General features: G+C 47.3%; 1 protein-coding gene across 1 annotated transcript in view; it reads right to left on the bottom strand.

Annotated features, from left to right (window-relative positions):
* MAST3 (microtubule associated serine/threonine kinase 3) overlaps positions 1-18,624 on the bottom strand; it is a 213,563-nt gene extending 194,939 nt beyond the window's left edge. The window contains 2 exon segments of the mRNA XM_083179223.1: positions 1,724-1,755; positions 18,507-18,624. Of these exon segments, the coding sequence (XP_083035349.1) occupies positions 1,724-1,755; positions 18,507-18,545 (71 nt within the window). The 5' untranslated portion in view covers positions 18,546-18,624.
* Between the last annotated feature and the right edge of the window lie 3,568 nt (positions 18,625-22,192).

Below are 22,192 nucleotides of genomic sequence, written 5' to 3'. Positions count from 1 at the left end.
GGAGCAAGGACATATTTTGTGCCCCCCCCCCCCGGTAATGAATTGGGGGCGTGGCTAACATGTGTTGGCATGTTACATTTGAAAACAAAAAACTTAAAAAATAAGACACTATATAAGACACTGTAACGGAATCTGCTGCGCTATATAAGACGCTGTAACGGAATCTGCTGCGTTATATAAGACGCTGTAAAAGGATCCGCTGCGCTATATAAGACGCTGTAACAGGATCCGCTGCGCTATATAAGACATTGTAACGGAATCTGCTGCGCTATATAAGACGCTGTAACAGGATCTGCTGCGCTATATAAGACGCTGTAACGGGATCTGCTGCGCTATATAAGACGTTGTAACGGAATCTGCTGTGCTATATAAGACGCTGTAACGGAATGTGCTGCGCTATATAAGACGCTGTAACGGAATGTGCTGCGCTATATAAGACGCTGTAACGGAATGTTCTGCTCTATATAAGACACTGTAACGGGATCTGCTGCGCTATATAAGATGCTGACAGCTGTAAATATATATATATATACATATATATATACATATATATATATATATATATATATATACACACACACAGATAAAGAATAAAGATAAATACAGCACACAGCATGGCCGGGGTGGCAGCATAAGCCAGAGAGATTCACTCTCCCCCCCCCCCCCTCCCCCTCCCCCCACGAATCCCAAACCCCAAGTTTATTATGTTTATTTCTATTTTTAAGAACATTAATTAGCTGTATATATAAAAAAAAATCCACCTTCAGTAAGGAGTAACAGGGCAGCACGGGCGGCAGCAGCAAACATTCTCCTCCTCCAGGGTACAGTCAGCTCTTGCCTCTTGGGAAGGCTGATGACGCTGCTCAGCTGCTGTAGCCAGGGAGGAGGAGTGAGTCTGGGAGGAGTCAGTGACAGTCTTTAGTGCTGCTACGCTGCGCTGCCCGGAAGCCGGACCGGGCAGCAGCAGCAATTTAGAGATGACAGAGGATTCAGCCTGACGCCCGGCCTCACTGTCCGTAACGCTTGGCGGCAGGTGCCGGGCGAGCAGGGCAGGACGGAGGCAGGCGCCGGGTAGGGCAGGGCAGCCGCCGGCGCACGCTGCCCTACCCGGCAAACTTGAATGTGTACAGGACAGGTATCATTTGCGGAGGGGGGGGCGGGCCGGCGGCGCCATTCCACCAATCAGCGCCCGGAGCGTGAGCTCCGGTGGCTCCGCCCTCCCTACGCCTCTGGTTGTTGCCGGCATTAGACTGCGCATGAAATCCCGGACATTTTGGGGCCAAATCCCGGGATCTTGCCAATCCCGATCCCGGGATTGGCCACCCTAGACCTGTCAAACTAACGACCTGTCGAACTAATGAACTTTCGACCTAGAACCATTTCGACCTAATGACTGTCGACCATCATGCTGTAGACCAAATGATCCCAACCCATCACAAATACATCTAAAATGTGCTGTATTTTTATGCCACTAGAACACATTGATTTGATCATTTTGAATGTACAGGTCATACAGACATTTCTTACCTACACATACACTGGTAAATGTCATTTTATTTCAAATATTTTAATATCGCAGTGTTGCTAGAAAACTCATTTGCTTAAAAATATAACTTATGGCCAGTTGGCCCTTCCATAATGCAATACTACAGTAAATAACAGAAAAACAGTCATTCACACACATGAATGCAAAGTTTTAAAAAACACTCATATTTTGACTTACATGCACCCTCGACGTGGCAGACTGAGTTCTTTCTGCATAGATTAAAAAGAAAAAGGTCATTAGTTTCTGTTATATCACATATGTATACAGTGTCTGTTATATCACATATGTACAGTATACTGTGTCTGTTGTATCACACATGTATACACTGTGCCTGTTATATCCCATATGTATACAGTGTGCCTGTTATATCCCATATGTATACAGTGTCTGTTATATCACATATGTATACAGTGTCTGTTATATCACATATGTATACACTGTGCCTGTTATATCACATATGTATACAGTGCCTGTTATATCACATATGTATACAGTGTCTGTTATATCACATATGTATACACTGTGCCTGTTATATCCCATATGTATACAGTGTCTGTTATATCACATATGTATACTGTGTCTGTTATATCACATATGTATACACTGTGTCTGTTATATCCCATAAGTATACAGTGTCTGTTATATCACATATGTATACAGTGTATGTTATATCATATATGTATACACTGTGCCTGTTATATCCCATATGTATACAGGGTCTGTTATATCACATATGTATACTGTGTCTATTATATCACATATGTATACAGTGCCTGTTATATCACATATGTATACAGTGTCTGTTATATCATATATGTATACACTGTGCCTGTTATATCCCATATGTATACAGGGTCTGTTATATCACATATGTATACTGTGTCTATTATATCATATATGTATACAGTGTCTGTTTAATCACATATGTATACTGTGTCTGTTATATCTCATATGTATACAGTGTCTGTTATATCACATATGTATACACTGTGCCTGTTATATCCCATATGTATACAGGGTCTGTTATATTACATATGTATACTGTGTCTGTTACATCACATATGTATACAGTGTCTGTTATATCACATATGTATACACTGTCTGTTATATCACATATGTATACACTGTGCCTGTCATATCACATATGTATACTGTGTCTGTTACATCACATATGTATACAGTGTCTGTTATATCACATATGTATACACTGTGCCTGTTATATCACATATGTATACACTGTCTGTTATATCACACATGTATACCAGGGTTGCCGACTTTCAAAGTCTCCTCTCCGGGAGAAGCCCGGAGAGGAGACTTTCATTACCCATTCGGGGGGAGGGGGGGCTTGACTGTGACGTCATTAAGCCCCGAGTGTGTAATTTTAGCGTGTCACGAGTGTGTCATTTTAGCTCAGCCCCCTCCTCTGAGACCCGCGGATTGCGGCATTTAAATGCCGCTATCGGGGGGCTCAGTGGGGGTCCCCCTGATTCCGGGAGGGTTGCCCACCCTTCCAAATAACCACTGCTATCTAATGTGCTTATGCATAAGTGCCGATTCTGTGGGTGCTCAAGGGCCAGAGCGCCCACGGAAATTGATGAGCACCCACGGGCCCGAGTCCCACTGCTGGGCCGCCATATTAACTTGCTAATTTGCAGAACCCACATCGCCGGACCCACCATCTGGGAAACAGTATGCTGAGAAGAGTGTATGTACCTGCACTGTGAGTACCTGTACTGTGGGGGCATTTATGTACCTGCACTGTGGGGCATTATGTACCTACACTGTGGGGGCATTATGTACCTGCACTGTGGGGGCATTATGTACCTACACATGGCTGGCAACAGAAATCTTGGGGCCCAGTACACTGATATTTTTGATATTTTTGGTGGGCCCCCCTAAACAGGTTTTTTATTGTTACAAAAGAAACATAATTAATAATCACTAATACTGGAAGGGGGGGTTCCAGGCAAGTACCCTTACATGAATCCAGGCGGGTGCCTTTATAAACAATTGCTAGGCACTGCACTGCCGCAGCCATGCTTACAGCCCCGCAGAACCTTGGGGCCCCTCACAAGCTTGGGGCCCCGTACAGGTGTCCCCCTAGACCCCCCCTGTCGCCTGTCCTGTACCTACACTGTGGGGACATTATGTACCTGCACTGTGGGGTCATTATGTACCTGCACTGTGGAGGCATTATATACCTACACTGTGGGGGCATTCTGTACCTGCACTGAGGGGGCATTATGTACCTGCACTGTGGGGGCATTATGTACCTGCACTGTGGGGGCATTATGTACCTGCACTGTGGGGGCATTATGTACCTGCACTGTGGGGGCATTATGTACCTGCACTGTGGGGGCATTATGTACCTGCACTGTGGGGGCATTATGTACCTGCACTGTGGGGGCATTATGTACCTACACTGTGGGGGCATTATGTACCTGCACTGAGGGGGCATTATGTACCTGCACTGTGGGGGCATTATGTACCTGCACTGTGTGGGCATTATATACCTGCACTGTGGAGGCATTATATACCTACACTATGGGGGCATTATGTACCTGCTCTGTGGGGGCATTTATGTATGTGGAACTCTGTTGCTGTCATTTGAATATTGGAGACAACTGTGCTCCATAATATAAATTGGTATTATTTTGTGGCCACACCACTTCCCCATGAAACCACTCCTCTAAATTTTTGGCTTGAGCACCCACCAGCAAAAACATAAATCGTCACCTATGTGCTTATGCGCATGCGTTATTTTAGTGTATGGTATTACCCTCAGACTGTCGAGATTCCGAAGATTGTTTCTCCGATATTGGAATCCCGACCGTCAGGGGGGGGGGAACGCACTCAAGCCCCTTGCAGGCAATGCATGCACGATCTCCCATATAGCAAAGACATGGATAGCATGTGCAATAGGCGCATATACAGTAGACGCGGACACCCGGAGCACACCAGTTTTGAGTCTAGCTAAGTAAAGGTGTTTGGAAGCATGGTCCCCCAAAGATTGACCCCTGAGGAAGTCCCAAAGACCACTAAAGGGGCGAAGGGAGTTATTCTGGTTGATTCGCAAGGCTGCAAATTCGCAGCCTTGTAAATCCACCAAGCCCCACCCTGTGAATATCTGGCAGCCCCACCCTGAATATCTGGCAGCCCCACCCTGGAACACCCATGAAATGCTGGGCGATTCCATATGGTAATGGGGCCGACCGCCCTTCTCCGCCCCCCCGCTCACCTTGTAGGGTGCGTGCACCCGGCGAGCAGAATGTTCGCAGTGGGTGCACACACCCTTTTTCAGCACATGCGCAGAAAAGCGCATGCGCATGCACAGATGCATAACCTCACACCTTTGAATGCACGGAGGACCGAATGAATAAGAATAAGCTCAAAAATGCGTTGAGATATCGCTCCACAAACTGATGCAGAGTATTACATAAGCTTATACTGTCATTTTTATTGTACAAGTCTATTCTCTCTATTTTATTTTTATATGTGTTATATTAAATATTTTATACAAACAATATAACACTATCACATCTTTAATACTTGTGGGTAGTTATAAGGTTCAGCACTGGAGGACTCTTCACCAGCTGTAAATAACCCCAAAACAACTATACTGGGTACTTTACATTTATTCTTACGTATAGATTTTAACCACATGGTGGCAGCAACGCACATTTTTCTGTATTTTTAAAATTATTCACTATGGTTGTTAAGAACACACACATCACTTTATGTAATCATTTTGTGTACATACCACATCATTCACGTCGTTCACAAGTATACCATGTCCCTGGAGCGCACCAGGAGGAAGTATCGTGCCAGAGATACCATTATATGCTGTGTTACATCATTCAAAACAGAAAACCCTGAGAACTGTTTGCAGCCTCCATATGATTTGGGAGGGTTTAGATTACTATTTTATCTGTATGTTTTGCATACTGTATGTATTATATATAGCCTTGGGTGCTGGTTCTTAAAATACAAGGGGACCTCACACATTTTTCCTCTGTTATTTTTTGAACCAAAAAGCCCATGACGATCCGCCATTCACTTTATGTCCCCCTGCGTGCCCCCATTCACTGTATATTCCCCTGCCTGCCTCCCTCCTCTGTATTTCCTCCAGCCTGCCCCCATTCACTGTATGTCCTCCGCTCTGCCCCCTTCACATTATATTCCCCTGCCTGACCATCCTTCTCTGTATGTCCCCCAACCTGCCCCTCCTTCACTGTATGCCCCCTATTCACTGAATGTTCCCCACTCTGCACCCATTCACACTGTCCCATAGCTTGCCCCCCCCCCCCCTTCTCTGAATGTCCAGGCAGGGGTTGGGCACTCACTCTCCCGAAAGCCGCCAAACACATCTCACTGTGGCGGCCGGCACCTCCTCACTGCTGCAGACAGCAAGGTATAGGCGTGCTCGCTGGGACCCCACCTTTAGTGTCCTGTGCTGTGCATCCTGCATCTGATGCTCCGCCCGCTTCTGGCTGGAAGCTGGGGGCCACTTGAAATTATGTCACGGGCCGCAATTGGCCCCAGGGCCGGACTTTGGACATGCCTGATTTAAGTACATGCTACACATTTAATATGTAAATTGTTTAAAACAAGTCTTTTAATAATTGAAGTTACTGTAGATACAGTAGCTATCCTAAAATGGTTCATTGTGCACTCAGGGCCGGCGCTACCACTAGGCAGATTTAGGCAGCTGCCTAGGGCGCTGGCCACTGGAGGGTGCCTCTTCAGCCCAACAATTAAATCAAATATAATTGTGGCAGCAGCAGGTGTTGGGAATAGCTATCTCTATTTTCCCAGCACCATTCTAAAAACCGTCCCTGGTCTCTGCTGCTGGCGATGGCTGCCTAGCGCTGCTACCGCTGGTGGTGAGACACTGGTCCCAGCTGCCGCCCGCCCCTCACCATTGGCATCAGCGGGCAGGCTCGGACTGGCCTGGTGGGGAACCGGGGAATCCCCTGGTGGGCCCCGGTGATTTCTGACCCCGCCCACTTGTTTAGGGGGCGGGGCCTTTCATATGCGAAGCCAGGGGAAGGAGACGTGACATCTCCTTCCCCTGACTAGCAAGCGCCCTATCGCGGCGCCTCACGTGGGCGGGGGCTGACGATGCGGCTAGCGTCATTTAGAGACGCCGCGCGCGCCGAGCCCGTCCGCCCTGCGCTACCCGGCCGCCCTCCCGTCCGCAGAATTAAGGTGCTGCCCGGCCGCCCTCCCGCCCGCAGAATTAAGGTGCTGCCCGGCCGCCCTTCCACCCACCGGCAGAGTAAAGGAGCTGGCCAGCCGCCCTGCCTCATCCCACGCTGAGTGAAGGAGTTCCGAGTCAACAGATTCAGCATTTTTAAAGAGGTGAGAAGCATGTGCCTTCATTGGCCCTGTATTGCCAGCATTGTCATTGTATTGCCAGCATTGTCATTGTATTGCCAGCATTGTCATTGTATTGCCAGCATTGTGCCCGTATTGCCAGCATTGTGCCTGTATTGCCAGCATTGTGCCCGTATTGCCAGCATTGTGCCCGTATTGCCAGCATTGTGACTGTATTGCCAGCATTGTGCCCGTATTGCCAGCATTGTGCCCGTATTGCCAGCATTGTGACTGTATTGCCAGCATTGTGCCCGTATTGCCAGCATTGTCCCCGTATTGCCAGCATTGTGCCCGTATTGCCAGCATTGTGACTGTATTGCCAGCATTGTGCCCGTATTGCCAGCATTGTGCCCGTATTGCCAGCATTGTCCCCGTATTGCCAGCAGTGGCCCCGTATTGCCAGCAGTGTCCCCGTATTGCCAGCAGTGTCCCCGTATTGCCAGCATTGTGCCCGTATTGCCAGCATTGTGCCCGTATTGCCAGCATTGTCCCCGTATTGCCAGCAGTGTCCCCGTATTGCCAGCATTGTGCCCGTATTGCCAGCATTGTGCCCGTATTGCCAGCATTGTCCCCGTATTGGCAGCATTGTCCCCGTATTGGCAGCATTGTCATTGTATTGCCAGCATTGTCATTGTATTGCCAGCATTGTGACTGTATTGCCAGCATTGTGCCCATATTGCCAGCATTGTCCCCGTATTGCCAGCATTGTGACTGTATTGCCAGCAGTGTCCCCGTATTGCCAGCATTGTGCCCGTATTGCCAGCATTGTGCCCGTATTGGCAGCATTGTGCCCGTATTGGCAGCATTGTCCCCGTATTGCCAGCAGTGTCCCCGTATTGGCAGCATTGTCCCCGTATTGGCAGCATTGTCCCCGTATTGGCAGCATTGTCCCCGTATTGGCAGCATTGTCATTGTATTGCCAGCAGTGTCCCCGTATTGGCAGCATTGTGCCCGTATTGGCAGCATTGTGCCCGTATTGGCAGCATTGTCCCCGTATTGGCAGCATTTTTTGGACCTCGACCAGTGTGTGTGGTATGTATGAATGAGGGTGGCAGTGTGTAGTATGTATGTATGTATGTATGACGGCTTCAGTGTGTGGAGTTTGTATAAATGACGGCGGCAGTGTGTATAGTATGAATGAGGGCGACAGTGTGTGTAGTATGTATGAATGAGAGCGGCAGTGAGTGTAGTATGTATGAATGAGAGCGGCAGTGAGTGTAGTATGTATGAATGAGAGAGGCAGTGGGTGTAGTATGTATGTATTAGAGGGAAAGGAGTTTTGGGAACCGCACAAGGTTGAGCCCACCTATTGTGAAATGAGTCAAGGAAGACCCGCTTCACCTTAGAGTGGGATTCGGTCTGAGTGACCTGAGACCAACTTTAGCTAGACTTATGTCCCTGTCTGGGTTTGGGGTCTTTGTGTGTTGGTGGTGCTCCCCTGAGTCCAAAACAATGCAAAAATTGGGAAAGAGGAAAAGAGGACTCTTGTTGTGGGGCACTCTTCAGTGCCCCACAACAAGAGTCCTCTTTTCCTCTTTCCCAATTTTTGTAGTATGTATGTATGTATGTATGAATGAGGGCGACAGTGTGTGTAGGATGTATGAATGAGGGTGGCAGTGTGTGTAGTATGTATGTATGTATGTATGACGGCGTCAGTGTGTGTAGTTTGTATAAATGACGGCGGCAGTGTGTGTAGTATGTATGAATGAGGGCGGCATTGTGTGGAGTATGTATAAATGATGGTGGCAGTGTGTGTAGAATGGATGAATGAGGGCGGCAGTGTGTGGAGTATGTATGAATGAGAGCGGCAGTTGGTGTAGTATGTATGAATGTAGAAGATGCTAGTACCTGGTAGAATATGCTGCTATTGGGTCCTAGGGGAGAGGGAATGTAAAATGAAGGTAGATTCTACCTCCATTTTACATTTTAATTTGATTTAATTTGATTTGATTGCTCTGCATCGGATTAAACATTCCAAAGTGCACTAGTGGAGGGGGGCCTTTACACTTGAAAAGAGACCCCCTCCCACCTCAGCGAGGAGCCCTAGAAGACAGAAGGAGAAGAAAAGAGAAGAAAGACAGAAGGAGAAGAAAAGAGAAAGACAGAAGGAGAAGAAAGAAGACCAAGAACATGGTAAGTAAAAGAAAGATCATTATCTTGGCAGACAGTGGTTGTTTTAGGGTAGGGCAGTGCACCAACACCAACACATGCCCCCTGTCATTAAACACTAGTGAAAAACATAATAATGTGTATGGGTGGAGGCAGAAGCAGCCTGATCTGTGTCCCACACAGGGACGTAACTATCTGTGTGCCAGTTGTGCCTTGCCCACAGTGCATTTGCACTCTATAATGGACTCATTATACATAGGCCACACACCGTGATGCCCATTATACATTTGCCACACACAATGATGCTCAATATACATATGTGGCTCTCTCTGTGTCCTCGCTGTCACTCTCTGTCTGCTGTCACTCTCTCTGTCCTTGCCGGGGACATAGCCAGCAGCTCAGAGCCACTAGCCATGCCCCACAGCGTCAAAAATGGGGGCGTGGTCTCATTGAAATAGGCCACACCCCCATATTGCTAGGCCACGCCCCTTGGTGGGCCCCTGTGAGTGATTTCCCTGGTGGGCCCTTCATGCCCCAGTCCGACACTGTCAGCGGGGAACAGTGCCTCCGTGGCAGCAGCGCTAGGCAGTCAGCGGCTGCAGCAGGGACTAGGGACGGGTCTCCCCACCAGCTGCAGAAGAAGGAACCAGCGCCCGAGTCCTGACCAGTGCAGCGGTGAGTGGCACCAGCGGCCTCCTATACCCCCCATCCCCGGGACATGATGCGGCCAGGGGCGGGTGAGAACCGCAGTGTCCCCCCCCCTCCTCCTATACAGCGGCCAGGGGGGGCGGGTGAGCACCGGAGCATTCCCCCCCCCCCCCCCCCGTGGTGAGCAATACTACATGCTCACCACAACAGTGCACTGGGTGCACTGTTGTGGTGAGCATGTAGTATTGCAGTAACAGCTGCATGACAATAAATGTTAGGAAGATCTCTCAAAGGAGCCAATTTATTTTGAGGTTGTTCACCCAGTAATTTCAGGTCTGATTCTAGTTCACTCGCAAAAGCAAATTCTTTCTCAAATGGACAAAACAATATGCACTGCAGGTGGGAAAGATGTATCATGTTCAGAGAGAGGTAGTTTTGGGTGGGGTTTGTACTTGCCTACCCTCCCAAAATGGCTGGGAGACTCCTGTAAATCGGGTCCCCCTCCCGGCTCCCCAGGATGTTAGGGCATCACCCCCGCTGCATATAATTCTGAATTTTGCGGATCTGTGGGGAGGGGGCAGGGATAAAATTGTGTGAATCGCATCATTTTGCATTATTTTAGCCCCTCCCCCAATCCACAGAACCAGAAATTGCCACTGCTTACTGTCATGGGGCGGGGCTTGGTGACTTCAGCCTTGTTCCGCCCCATGACACTAAGCTTCATACCGGCCCACTTTCACTCCTCTCTGGGCTTCTCCTGGTGAGGAGTGAAGAAAAGTAGGCAGGTATGTTTGTACTTCAAACTGATATCTATATTGCAGTGTAAAAATAAAGCAGTCAGTATTTACTCTGCACAGAAACAAAATAACACCCAAATCGAACCCATACATTAGGCCGACTTGTCCGAAGTCGGACCTAATTTCCCCTGAGCTCCCCCGGCAGCTGCCCGGGAGAGCTCACTACTATTTGGCACTTGATGTAATCACATGTGATTTATCCCATGCAATTCCCGGGGAGCTGCATGGGCAGGAGAAAAAGAAAAAACCTGGGCAACGTGGGGTCGGGGCTGTGTAAAGTGCCTGGAGGCTGTGGGTGCTGCAGTGGAACAGGCAGTCCAGAGTGTACGGAAGCGCTGAGTCGACACTGCGGACAGCGGCAGCAGAATTTGAAGAAACTTTCAAAAGATAGGCCAATGGCTGAGAGTGCTCTCTCTCAGCCAATCAGCAGCCGGGATATCTTTTGAATTTTTTTTACAATTCTGCCACTGCTGTCCGCAGTGTCCGTTCAGTGCTTCCCAGACACTGCCTACTGCCCGCCCCGCTGTGAAGCTGCACCCACAGCCCCAGGCGATTCACACAGCCCAGACCCCACACTGTCCACCTCCTTCACATCAGTGTGTTCCAGCGGTGCTTCACTGCCGGCACACACCTACGGATCAGACCAACACATCGTGGGTGCCACTGATGGGTCTGATCCAACAGACGGAACTACGACTGTGCTGTCTAAATACACTTTTTCTAAAAGTATGTTATGGATGTTATGGCTAATGTCATCCTCAGATGGTGTTAGCTCTTGGGGCCAAGTTCTGCAATGCAAGCATTCTGGGACAAGATACATTTTGGTAACACAGGCAAAAATCGCTGGCAATATGGTGCGCGCTCCCGTTTTCAGTCCCATAATGGTCGCTGGTCAGAGGAGCTTCCCCTGCCTTTTATCCTGGCAGTGTGTTATTTTCATCAGCGACCATCTCTGGTCGCTGATGAAAATGGGACATTGAGCAATATGATTGATGAGCAATATATTGCTAGCAATATATTGCCAGCGATCATATTGCCCCGTGTGTACACAGCTTACGAAAGCTGTAAATTTCTTTGGCGGATACTTTTGCTGTCGAAAAAGGTAGAATACAGCAGATATTCCCAATATCGGCTGCAGTCCCTTTAAATGCTTTGTGATATAGAGGGTTATTCTAGTCCTGGTTTTGCAGTATAAATGATTGCTGCTTTAAAAAAAAAAAAAAACCTGTAGATTTCTTACCAAATCTCTCACTTTCTGATTCTCTCATCCTATTACATATCCCCCATGGTCTTTTGAAAGTAGGCCTAATACCTGTGTCACAATAAAAGTAAACTGGCTGCCACATACAGTAAAGATGAAACCATTTTGTCCAAACTTGTTTGTATTAAAGAACACCATTGGGACATTTGGAGTGCAGGCAGGTCCACGTGACGTCATGACATACTGCGGTCATAGGTGTGCGCAGCCCATTTTCTTAGGGGGTGCACCATTGAAGAGGAGTGTCCATCCCCACCTCCTAGGCATGTCCATCACCACCGATTGGGTATAAATGCTAACTAAATAGAAGGTGACTTATTTATGTATATGCACTTCAGAATGAATCATTGAATCATTCCCCTCACACACACCAGAAAAAGGGACAGTGCGCGCCAAATGCCCATTAAACATAATGCCAGACAGAGTAATGCCCATTACACATAATGCCACGCACAGTAATGCCCATCACACATAATGCCTATTCCACATAATGCCACACACCATAATGCTACACACAGTAATGCCCATTCCACATAAAGCCACACACTGTAATGCCCATTACACATTATGCCAGGCTTAACAAATTTTTGTAAAATAGGGACAATAGGGACAAAGGCATGCACCAAAAATGTACACTGTAATGATTATTTCACCTCACAGAGCCGTTATATAGCATACCACATGCCCTAATGGCCATTACACATTATACCACACACCATAATGGGATCAGTCGGGATCCAGACAGTCATTAACCCGATGTCGGGATCCCGACTGTCAAAATGCAGACAGACGGGTGCCCGATGGCCACCCACTATTTTCCCTCATGAGGATCCACGACCCCCATAGAGGGAGAATAGAATAGGTGGCGAGCGCCTCAAGCCACCGTGCCCGCAAGGGGCTTTGTTGCGCTCACCATGCTGTCTGAGTCCAGGCAGTCGGGATCCCGCGTTGGGCTAATGACTGTCGGGATCTCGACTGTCGGAACCCTATACCACACCCCACCATAATGCCCATTACACGTTGCGCCTCACACTGTGATGCCCATTGCACCTCACCATGTAATGCCAATGACATATTAGGACACACTGTAATGCCAATGACCTATTACGCCCCACACTGTTATGCCAATTACCTATTATGCCTCACAGCGTAATGCCCATTACATATTATGCCCCACACCATATTGCTCATTACACATTATGCCACACACCATAATGCCCATTACATATTATGCCATAAGAGTGTGCTTACCTACATGCTCGTTGTCACGAGTTACATGTTCGATGCCAGGGTTTACATGCTCCTTGCCAGGGGATTACATGCTCATTGACACGGGGGGGGGGGGGGTGTTTGCATGCCCATTGTCACAGGGACTACATGCTCGTTGCCAGTGGTAGTTACATACTCATTGCCAGCAGGGATTAAATGCTTGTTGCCCAGGTGGATTACCTGCTTGTTGCCCAGGGGATTACATGCTCATTATCTGGGGGGATTACATGCTCATTTCCCACATATAATGCCCCCCTTAGTTCTACATACATAATGCCCCCCCGGAGTGCCATACGCATAATGTCCCCATAGTGTTTACTGCATAATGCCACCCATAGTGCCACACACATAATGCCCTCCCGTAGTGCCACACACATAATGCTGACCCTTTAGTGCCACACACAATGCTCCCCAATAGTGCCACATACATACTGACTCCCATAGTGTTACACACATATTGCCCCCATAAAGCTATATACACATTGGTGTGTATATGGTATGGAGCTGCCTGGAGCCTGCGGAAATGAAAAAGGTCATCATGAGGTCGACATGAAAAAAGTTAACATGAGGTTTTCATGGTTTTGTTTTTATAAAAGGCAGTCTTTCATATTTAACTATCCATGTGGACATAGAGGGAGAATATAATACTGTGACGACTCTGCCGAGCATAGTAAAGACACGGGGCCAGAAGCATGGCGAGTAAAGCGAGCCATGCCAGGTGATGTGATACATTTACACAGTGTCCATGATGACTTATGTTGACAGACACCCGCAAAAAATGAAAAAATCATGTTGACCTTTGCCACGTCGACCTATTGCTTATGTTGAACTTTTGAACATATTGACCTAATGCATGTCCACCTTTTATCATGTGTTTACCTTTTGACCAATAGTGGTCAACCTATTGACTGTCGACCTAATTACTGTTGACCCTATGAACAATACCCTATTTTGGATGGTCAGGATATCTTTATGGGCCCCTTAGGGACCTGCTGGGCCCTAGACGGGCACCTAGGTTGCCATGTGGGAAATCTTCCTCTGAAAATGTTTCTGTTTTGGCAACGCCGATAAGATCACAATAGAATCATTGTTTCCTACCCTCCCACATTATCTAGGAGACTCCCAGTAAAAAGGTTGACAGTCAATAGGTTGACCGCTATTGGTCAACAGTCAAAAGGTCAACACATGATGAAAGGTTGACATGGTCGAAAGGTTGACACAAGCAATAGGTTGACATGGAAAAGGTCAACATGAAATTGGTTGACATGAATTTTTCATGTTTTTTTAACTCTTAAGTATGAAATACCAAATGTTTTGGGGGAAAAAATATGAAAAACACTTTTAAGCAATTTAAGGTCGGCAGCAATGTTTCTGTTGTATTCTGTTTTCATGTTTTAATCTATGGCCTGTCGACCAATAGTGGTTGACCTAATGACTGTCAAACTTTTTTTATTGTCGACCTGCCGAACTCATGCCCCCAGAACAAAGGGTTATCTCCTGTTGCTCCGAAGATAGACAAAAATCCTAGAATTGTGAACAACTTATTGTGCAACTCCTGCAGTATATGGAGGATATAAAAACTAACTTTCCTGCTAGTGAGTTATCTATGGAATCTCCACTTGACTGAGTGACCTGTACACTTACTGCTGCCCAGCACAAATACACGGAGGTAGCAAGAAGACAACCACTAACCGCACATGTAACTATTTAACATAGGCTTCTATGAACAACCAATCAGCCTCAGAGCTCCCCTGGAGCCCACTGTTGATTGGCAAGAGTGTCGGGACCAGTGGCGTAACTACCGACGGTGCAGGGGATGCAACTGCTATGGGGCTCGGCGGCTGGGGGGCCCGAGGTCCCAGCAGGCCATCACCTGCACCGTTTTTATGTTATTTTTATTAGTGTTATATATTTTTTAAATAGTCGGGGACACTGGGGCCCGCGGGGACACTGTCTTGTGCCCCCTTCAGTGCTGAAGACCAGGCACCTGGAGATGGGAGCCCTGTGCTGCTAGAGGTACATGTCCGGCTGCTACTGTGACTGTGAGCCTCCCTGTCCTCTACCACCCACTACCTGTACTCTACCACCATCTCTCGTCCTCTACCCCTTCTGCCATCCTTTACTCCCCTCCTACCCTCTCCTTACACTCTCATCCTCTAACCCTCCCTCAACCTTTACTCCCCTTCCCCCCTCATCCTCTACCCCCCTCATCCTTAACACCCCAGTACACCCCCCCTCTCATCTTCTACCCCCCTCCTGATACTCTGTCACTCCCTGTCTCTCCCTGACAACCTCTCCTCCCCCTTTCTCTCCTTGGCACCCTCTCTCACTCCCTGTCTCTCCCTTGTTCTCTCTCCCCCTTTCTCTGCCTGGCACCATCTCGCACTCCGTCTCTACCCCTTTCTCTCCCTGGCACCCTCTCTTACTCTCTATCTCTCCCCCTTCTAACCCTACAAACCCTTTATCACTCCCTCTCTCTTCCCTTTCTCTACCTGGCACCCTTTCTCCCTCCTTGTCTCTTCCTGGGATCCTCTCTCAGTCCATGTCTCTCCCTTTCTCTCTCTTCCTCTTCTTTCTCCATCATTTGTGGCTATTCAAAACAAGAGGATACTAAGTTTTTAGCTTGAGGATTTCTGCTTGCATGCCAGGAGAGATGTGAGCAAAAATAGGACAAAACCATCTCACCAATGCTGCTTTGTGCCCTAGTGCGGTGTAAACAGCATTGCACAGGGCACATTAGTCGGAGAATGCCAATACTGGTGACTAAACATCAGTGAGTACCGGCATTCTCTGACATAACAGCACACTGATTTGACTAGCCATGGGAGCTCCCTCCTGGCTCTATTCATATTGTGCTGAATTAAAATGACTCCCCCAAAAGGCATTGTAGTGGCAAAATTTTGCTATGGGGCCCATAACGTTCTAGTTACACCCCTGGTCGGGACACTCTGTTTGTTGTTTTATCTCCTTGGATGCCTGCTTTGGAAAGAAAAAGACGCAATCTTTGTCATCAGAGGACATGGTGAGTATAATTTTTTTTTACATGTACCATATGACTTCTACAGGAGAAGTGGAAGGGCCTGCGGTGGACCCTATAGGTAAGTATGTATGGGTGATTGTAGTATGTGTTAAAGAATATTTTTTCTGAGTGTTTGTGTGATTTTTTTTGGACATTTTATTTATTTTGTTATAGAACTACAATATCCAGCAGGCCCCTTAATGCCAAGCATGCTGGGACTTGTGGTTCTACAAGTCCCCGCATGCAGGGGAGGCTTACTGGGATTTGTGGTTCTCCTAGTCCCTGCATGCGGGGGATGCTTGTTGCGACTTTTAGCTCCACAGCAAATCTCTTGGAGTACTCTTCAAGCACTGTCTCCTCCATGTGAATGGGACCTGGTTAACATTGCACCTCAACCTGGGTCAGAGCCGTGTTAAACCCTGGTGTTGACCAGGGTTGAAATGCCTGGTTGCTCGAAAATGGTTTTGTGATGCTTTCGGACCACAGATCAACCCGGATAACATGGCAATGACCCTTTTTGTTTGGCCGTCCGAAAGGGGTATTAATGTATCCACTGCATCCTATCTAATTTTTGAATATATTAAATATATAGGAGGAGATTTTAAACTTTGTATTTATACATAACCACAGATGTTACTCCCTGCTAATCGGCACAGAATAATTTGCAACCTGAAGAAGGAGCTTGTGATTGACCTGGATTCACCTCATGAGCAGGTATATAAATCCCCTGCTCCTTGACATACTGTACTACCATTGCTGCCTTTTGAGAAAGCCACCCTGTGTGCGGAGAAACCAGTTAATGATACAGGCTCTGTTTGATACAAGACCCTGGTTATCACTGCTTTCCCTTTGGATATCATACTATTGGACTTCCCTGCTACCCACACTTAATAGCCACTGTTGAGCTGCTTACAGTCCATCTCTTTTCTCAAATTACATGTGCCACAGAGGGACGACTGGCACGGTATATGCACTCTTACCAGCTGGTCACTCTTAAGTCTCGATTATTGGATGAGTTTGGGGTGAATGATCACACAGCAGCCACCGTACAGTTCTCCATCATAGGTCAGTTCCACCGACCACCCCCTCGAGGATTGTGTTACATCCCGACTGGTGCGTGATACCACTACTCAGCCACTTATTAACTACTTCAGGCACAGGCAATTAACGAACCTAAATTCTTAAAACAGGTCATATAACACCACATATAAACTTTATTAAAATGGTGTATGTTGGATTGCCTTCATCCGGATGGTGTCAAAATCCCGGTGGTCGGATTCCCGGCGTTCGAAATACCGATGCCAGAATACCAACAATTTCTTCCTCTATGGGTGTCCACGACACCCATAGAGGGAGAATAAAATAGTGTGGCAAGTGCAGCGAGCCCACAGGGGGGGGCGATACATGCCCCCCTTTGTTGGGATTGCGACCGCCAGGATTTAGTACTGAATCCCCTTCATCTATAGCAGGCATTCCCAACCACGGTCCTCAAGGCACACCAACAGTGCAGGTTTTCTAGTTATCCAGGCTTGAGCACAGGTGACTTAATTAGTATCTGAGTGATTCTGATTAAACCATCTGTGCTGAAGCCTGGATATCACTAAAACCTGCACTGTTGGTGTGCCTTGAGGACCGTGGTTGGGAATGTCTGATCTATAGTCAGACCAAACAAACTTCAAATAGGGAGAACCACATAAAGCAATAGCGATGTGCATCTATGCAAATCACTGCGCACAGCAAATCACACTCACACTCACACTCACACAACATTAACACTCACTCCCAATTGCATGAACGCATCAGATAAAAGGGAGAGGACTCATCTGTTTTCTTAGTCATTCTTTAGAAATTTGACCAAGAGACCATATTTTCCTATATTATTCTAGATAATAATTTGCAAAATTGATTAGTTTGTTATAATGAATTAAGAAACTCAGTCTGTGTCTGTGGGCACTGCCTAATGCCCCCATGGCACTGGAAATGACATCAATGATTTCTGCATAACAATAATCACTTTGTGTAGGCTTGTGGCATCTGTAAATAACATCTTTCATACATTCAGACAGAAAATATGTAGAATTGTCCCGAGGCGCAAATGAGCTCTTACAGCCTCACCATAAACAAAGGACCATCAGATCCTATCAATAATAGCACATTAACTATTTTGTGTTATCTTTCATACATTATTGCTTGTCTCAGACTTGTCTGCATGTTCGGCGTCCTGTAATATTGTTACGTTTATCACATATTCTCTTGCTATACCGTTTAACTTAAAAATAATACGATAAATTACATGCTACCTACCAAAATGACATAGAGTAATCACCACTTAATATAATGACCTGTTGGAAAAAAAACAGACACTGTCCAGAAGAGAATGCATAATAACAGGACAAACCCAGCATTAATGCAACTCATTGAAATCTCCATCTTCAGTTCCAGCGCAGTGTTTCAGACAGCATTCACAAAGTAATAAAGACTTACTTGCAGTCCTCTCCGCCTTAGGATGCTTGACTCATCCATGTCTAATTCTTCTGGCTTTGCTTCTTTGGACTCGCTCAGTCTGACAGCGTTACCATGCTGCCTTGTGAATGTCTTCCCAGATCTGCCTTGAGAGCAGCAAATGACAGTAGAATTAATTCAGGGGCTTCCGTTATCCAATTGGATATCTCCCATCATATGATGTTCCCTTGTCTTTACTCCCCTGTCTCCAGACCCACTTGATATGCTTTTTAACTCAGTGAGCTCCACTGAAATTGTTTCCAAGGTATCTCTTGTTTAGTAAAGTTGTATTATTATTATCACTAGCTGTGTTTACTGCACTTTTCAATCAAGGATGAGATAAAGTACAATGAGCAGCTGATAAATATACACAGAGACAAAGAGATTTGTGTAGTAGGGGAGTCATAACAAGCAAACAGAACAGTACAGCAAAGTCTGCTTTTGCATTTATTTAGTGTTCTGTAATTGGGTACACAACGATCATAGAAGAGTATGTGCATTTTCTGATCTGTACGCAAGCTGAACATATTCTTTTTATGTCTTCCTAGATCAACGTCAAAATAAAAAAACAGCAGCAGTAACTATTGCTTTCCCTACTTATAAACAATATAATGCTGTGTCACAGTGACAAAATGAAATAACACTATCTCATACATACATGCATGCATACATACTTACAGATGGAACACCCATTGTCCTTGCTCAGTGCCCGCCAGAACGTCCCCCGTGGCGAGCGACGGTGGACGGGGACTCCATTAAACTGGGACGCACGTGCATCCCAGTCTCTCGGAGGCAGGACAGCGGGTCCCTGCCCGTCTCCGCATCAGGGAGACTGGCAGGGTCAGGGGGGCTGGGCGGCGATGGGGACCGGCAGGGGAGGTTATGGATGGCGGTGGGGTGCTCCATTGCCACGGCGGGAGCTGGCGGCTGGCGGGTGCTGGTGATAGTTTTGCCAGCCCCTGCAAGGAAGAGGCCGGCTACATCTGTACATACATACATACATTTTCTGGTGGGGGCTACTGCTGGTGTCTCCTGGGGGCAGAGGCCTCATCTCCTAGGTGAGGCAGGGGGTCCGGGCCTGGGCCTGCAGGGAAGGGAGCTACTGCCAGTGTCTCCTGGGCAGAGGCCTCCTCTCCTACTGGCCTGCGATGGGGTGAGCCAGCGAGCCGGGGCCATGACTTGGCCAGCGCTGGGTAGGGGGGCCGCCTCTGGTGTGAACAGCCAAAGTCCAGGACAAAATCCTTTACCGTACTCCTGTCACTTGAAAGGTTTCTCTTTGGAGTGGATGTACCTGTGTTCTCTCAGATGGTCCTGTCTCGTGAAAGCCTTGTGGCAAATATCACAGGTGTAGGGTCTCTCATCTGTGTGGGTCCGCTCGTGGATTAAGAGGTTATAGGATCTCGTGAAGTGTCTCCCGCAGAATTTACACAAAAACTCTTTCTTGGCTTAGTAAGTAACCTCCCACACGTGGGCTTCTTCTCAGGGGTTAGCTTGGTGATGTCCAGGAGGGCACCCACAGCTGGCCGAGCTTGCAAGGCTCCTCCTGGGCAGCAACCACTGCAAGGTTGGCAAAGTCAAACCTGGGCTTGGTCTTTCTAATGGAGTTGGTAAAAAAGTAATCCTAATGGATAAATACAACTTGTATAACTGCAATGTCAATGGATAAAGTATTAGTAATTTAAATGGATCAATATAAAAGCAGTCAATCAGAAATTGTAAGTGCTCTTACACTGGTCAATTTTGAGCTGAAAGTAGCACACTTGTCCTGTTTTGAACTACTTTCAGCTCAAAATCCCCCAGTGTGCATGTCCCGTCGATGAGCATTGCGCACAAATGCACAATCCTGCATCCTCGTGTGCCGCCGCCATCCATCAGGCTGTTTTACCAGCAGAGTGAACCACTTTGTATAGTCTTGTACTATGGAAAATGGTTCACCCCCTGTGAAAATCCCAAGGTCAATCGCTCAGTGTGTATGCAACAATCAATTTTCCATCCAGCGATTTTCACATCGTCGCTCCTCATACACGCTGGGCAAAAACGGCCATTGTGTCATAATGCTAATTTTGCATCTTCCAATATACACAGATATTCTCAGAAAACATGAGGCAGATATACTAAGCTTTGGAGAGTGATAAAGTGGAGATAGAAAATATTGGTGCCCCCCCCCCCCAACACACACATCTTATATAAATATATGTATGAGTGTATGTATGGATATTGGGCGGGATGTATTAAAATACATTGCCGCCCTTCGCGCCCCCCCACCGCAATGCCAGCGCATATGTACTAACATATGCGGCTGGCATCGCGGTGCGGTGACGGAGTCCCCCCGCGATACCTGTACTCTGGTGTGCATGGGGTCTCCGTCACCTCCCTGCAGCCTCCTGCTCCCCACACGCCGGGGACAGCTAAGCAGGTTGTCCCCGGCGCCTCCTCCTCCCCCCTGCAGCTGGAAGGATGTCTGGCTGCTTCACTAGGGGGAGGAGGGGTTTACCTTCCGGGGTCCAGGAGGACCCTTCAGGAAGGTAAGCCAGAGGGGGGGTCGGCGAGGCGGCGGGCTTGCGTCGGCGGGCGGCGAAAAGAAGCCCATAGGCTTCTATAGGGTATCGCCACCCAAAGGTGGCGATACCCTTCAATGCGGTATCATTTTTGATACATTGGAAAATGCGGTAAAACCAGGGTTTTACCACATTTTCCATTTGATACATCTCGCCCGTTATGTTTAGAATAAAGAGTGTGACATCTATGGTCCTGCTAGGAGAAGAAGTCAGCCACAGAAGCCATATCAACGGCTTTCAATTAGCTAATTCAAACTCACACCCCAAGCTCACATACAGTATTTGTGTATCTGTATTTGTGTGTAAGTGCTTAAAAAAAGAGTTTGGATCTAACATAAGGTTTACAAATGTGCACACTTACTTAAAGAGCAAGCCGCGTTGCAGCTAACTAAATCAGTCCCTTGAAGTCGAATCATTGTATTCAAAGTAAGCAGTGGTGGGAGCTATGGAGAAGAATAGAACCATCTTCCAGTGGGCCCTACATCAATCAAGTACGACCTTGTGAGGTTGGCTTGTGTGTAAATGGAGAAGGGTGGATAAGCATCTAAACATCATTAGAGTGAGGAGGGGACCTGAGTCATGGCAGCAAGGAAGGCATTTGTGTCACAGGGAAAACAATGAGTGCATTTGATATGGGGAGAAGGAAGAGGTGTGAATGTGTCACTGGGAGAGTGGGAGGGCATTTGTGTTGTAGGGAAATTGAGGAGGGCATTTGTGTCAAGGGGAGAACGAGGTTGGCGTTTGTGTCATTGGACAGTGAGGATGGCGTTTGTGCCAGGGGGAAAGTGAGAAGTTAGTTTGCGTCACAGTTAGAGTGAGACATAGGGAGAGTGAGGAGGGCATTTGTTATATGACCCATCCCTACCCCACTATCCTTATGTCAAATATATTCCACACCAGGGCCGTAACTAGGGGAGGTCATGTGCACCGGGCGCTGGAGGGGGGGGGGGCGCAATACTGTCACTGACCGTGCAGGGTACAAAAACTGTCACAGATTTGTTTTTCTCATCTCCGCCGGGTTCCTCCTGTGATATACACATATATTAGTGCCAACCAAAGGACTGAAACAGGGGGCTTAGGTCCCTAACCCCCCCCCCTTGGATAGAAAAT

This window comes from Crinia signifera, chromosome 1, assembly GCF_055691185.1.
Source record: "Crinia signifera chromosome 1, ASM5569118v1, whole genome shotgun sequence".
Taxonomy (NCBI): domain Eukaryota; kingdom Metazoa; phylum Chordata; class Amphibia; order Anura; family Myobatrachidae; genus Crinia; species Crinia signifera.
Note: the sequence above shows the minus strand (reverse complement) of the source record. Positions and strands in the feature narration are given on the sequence as shown.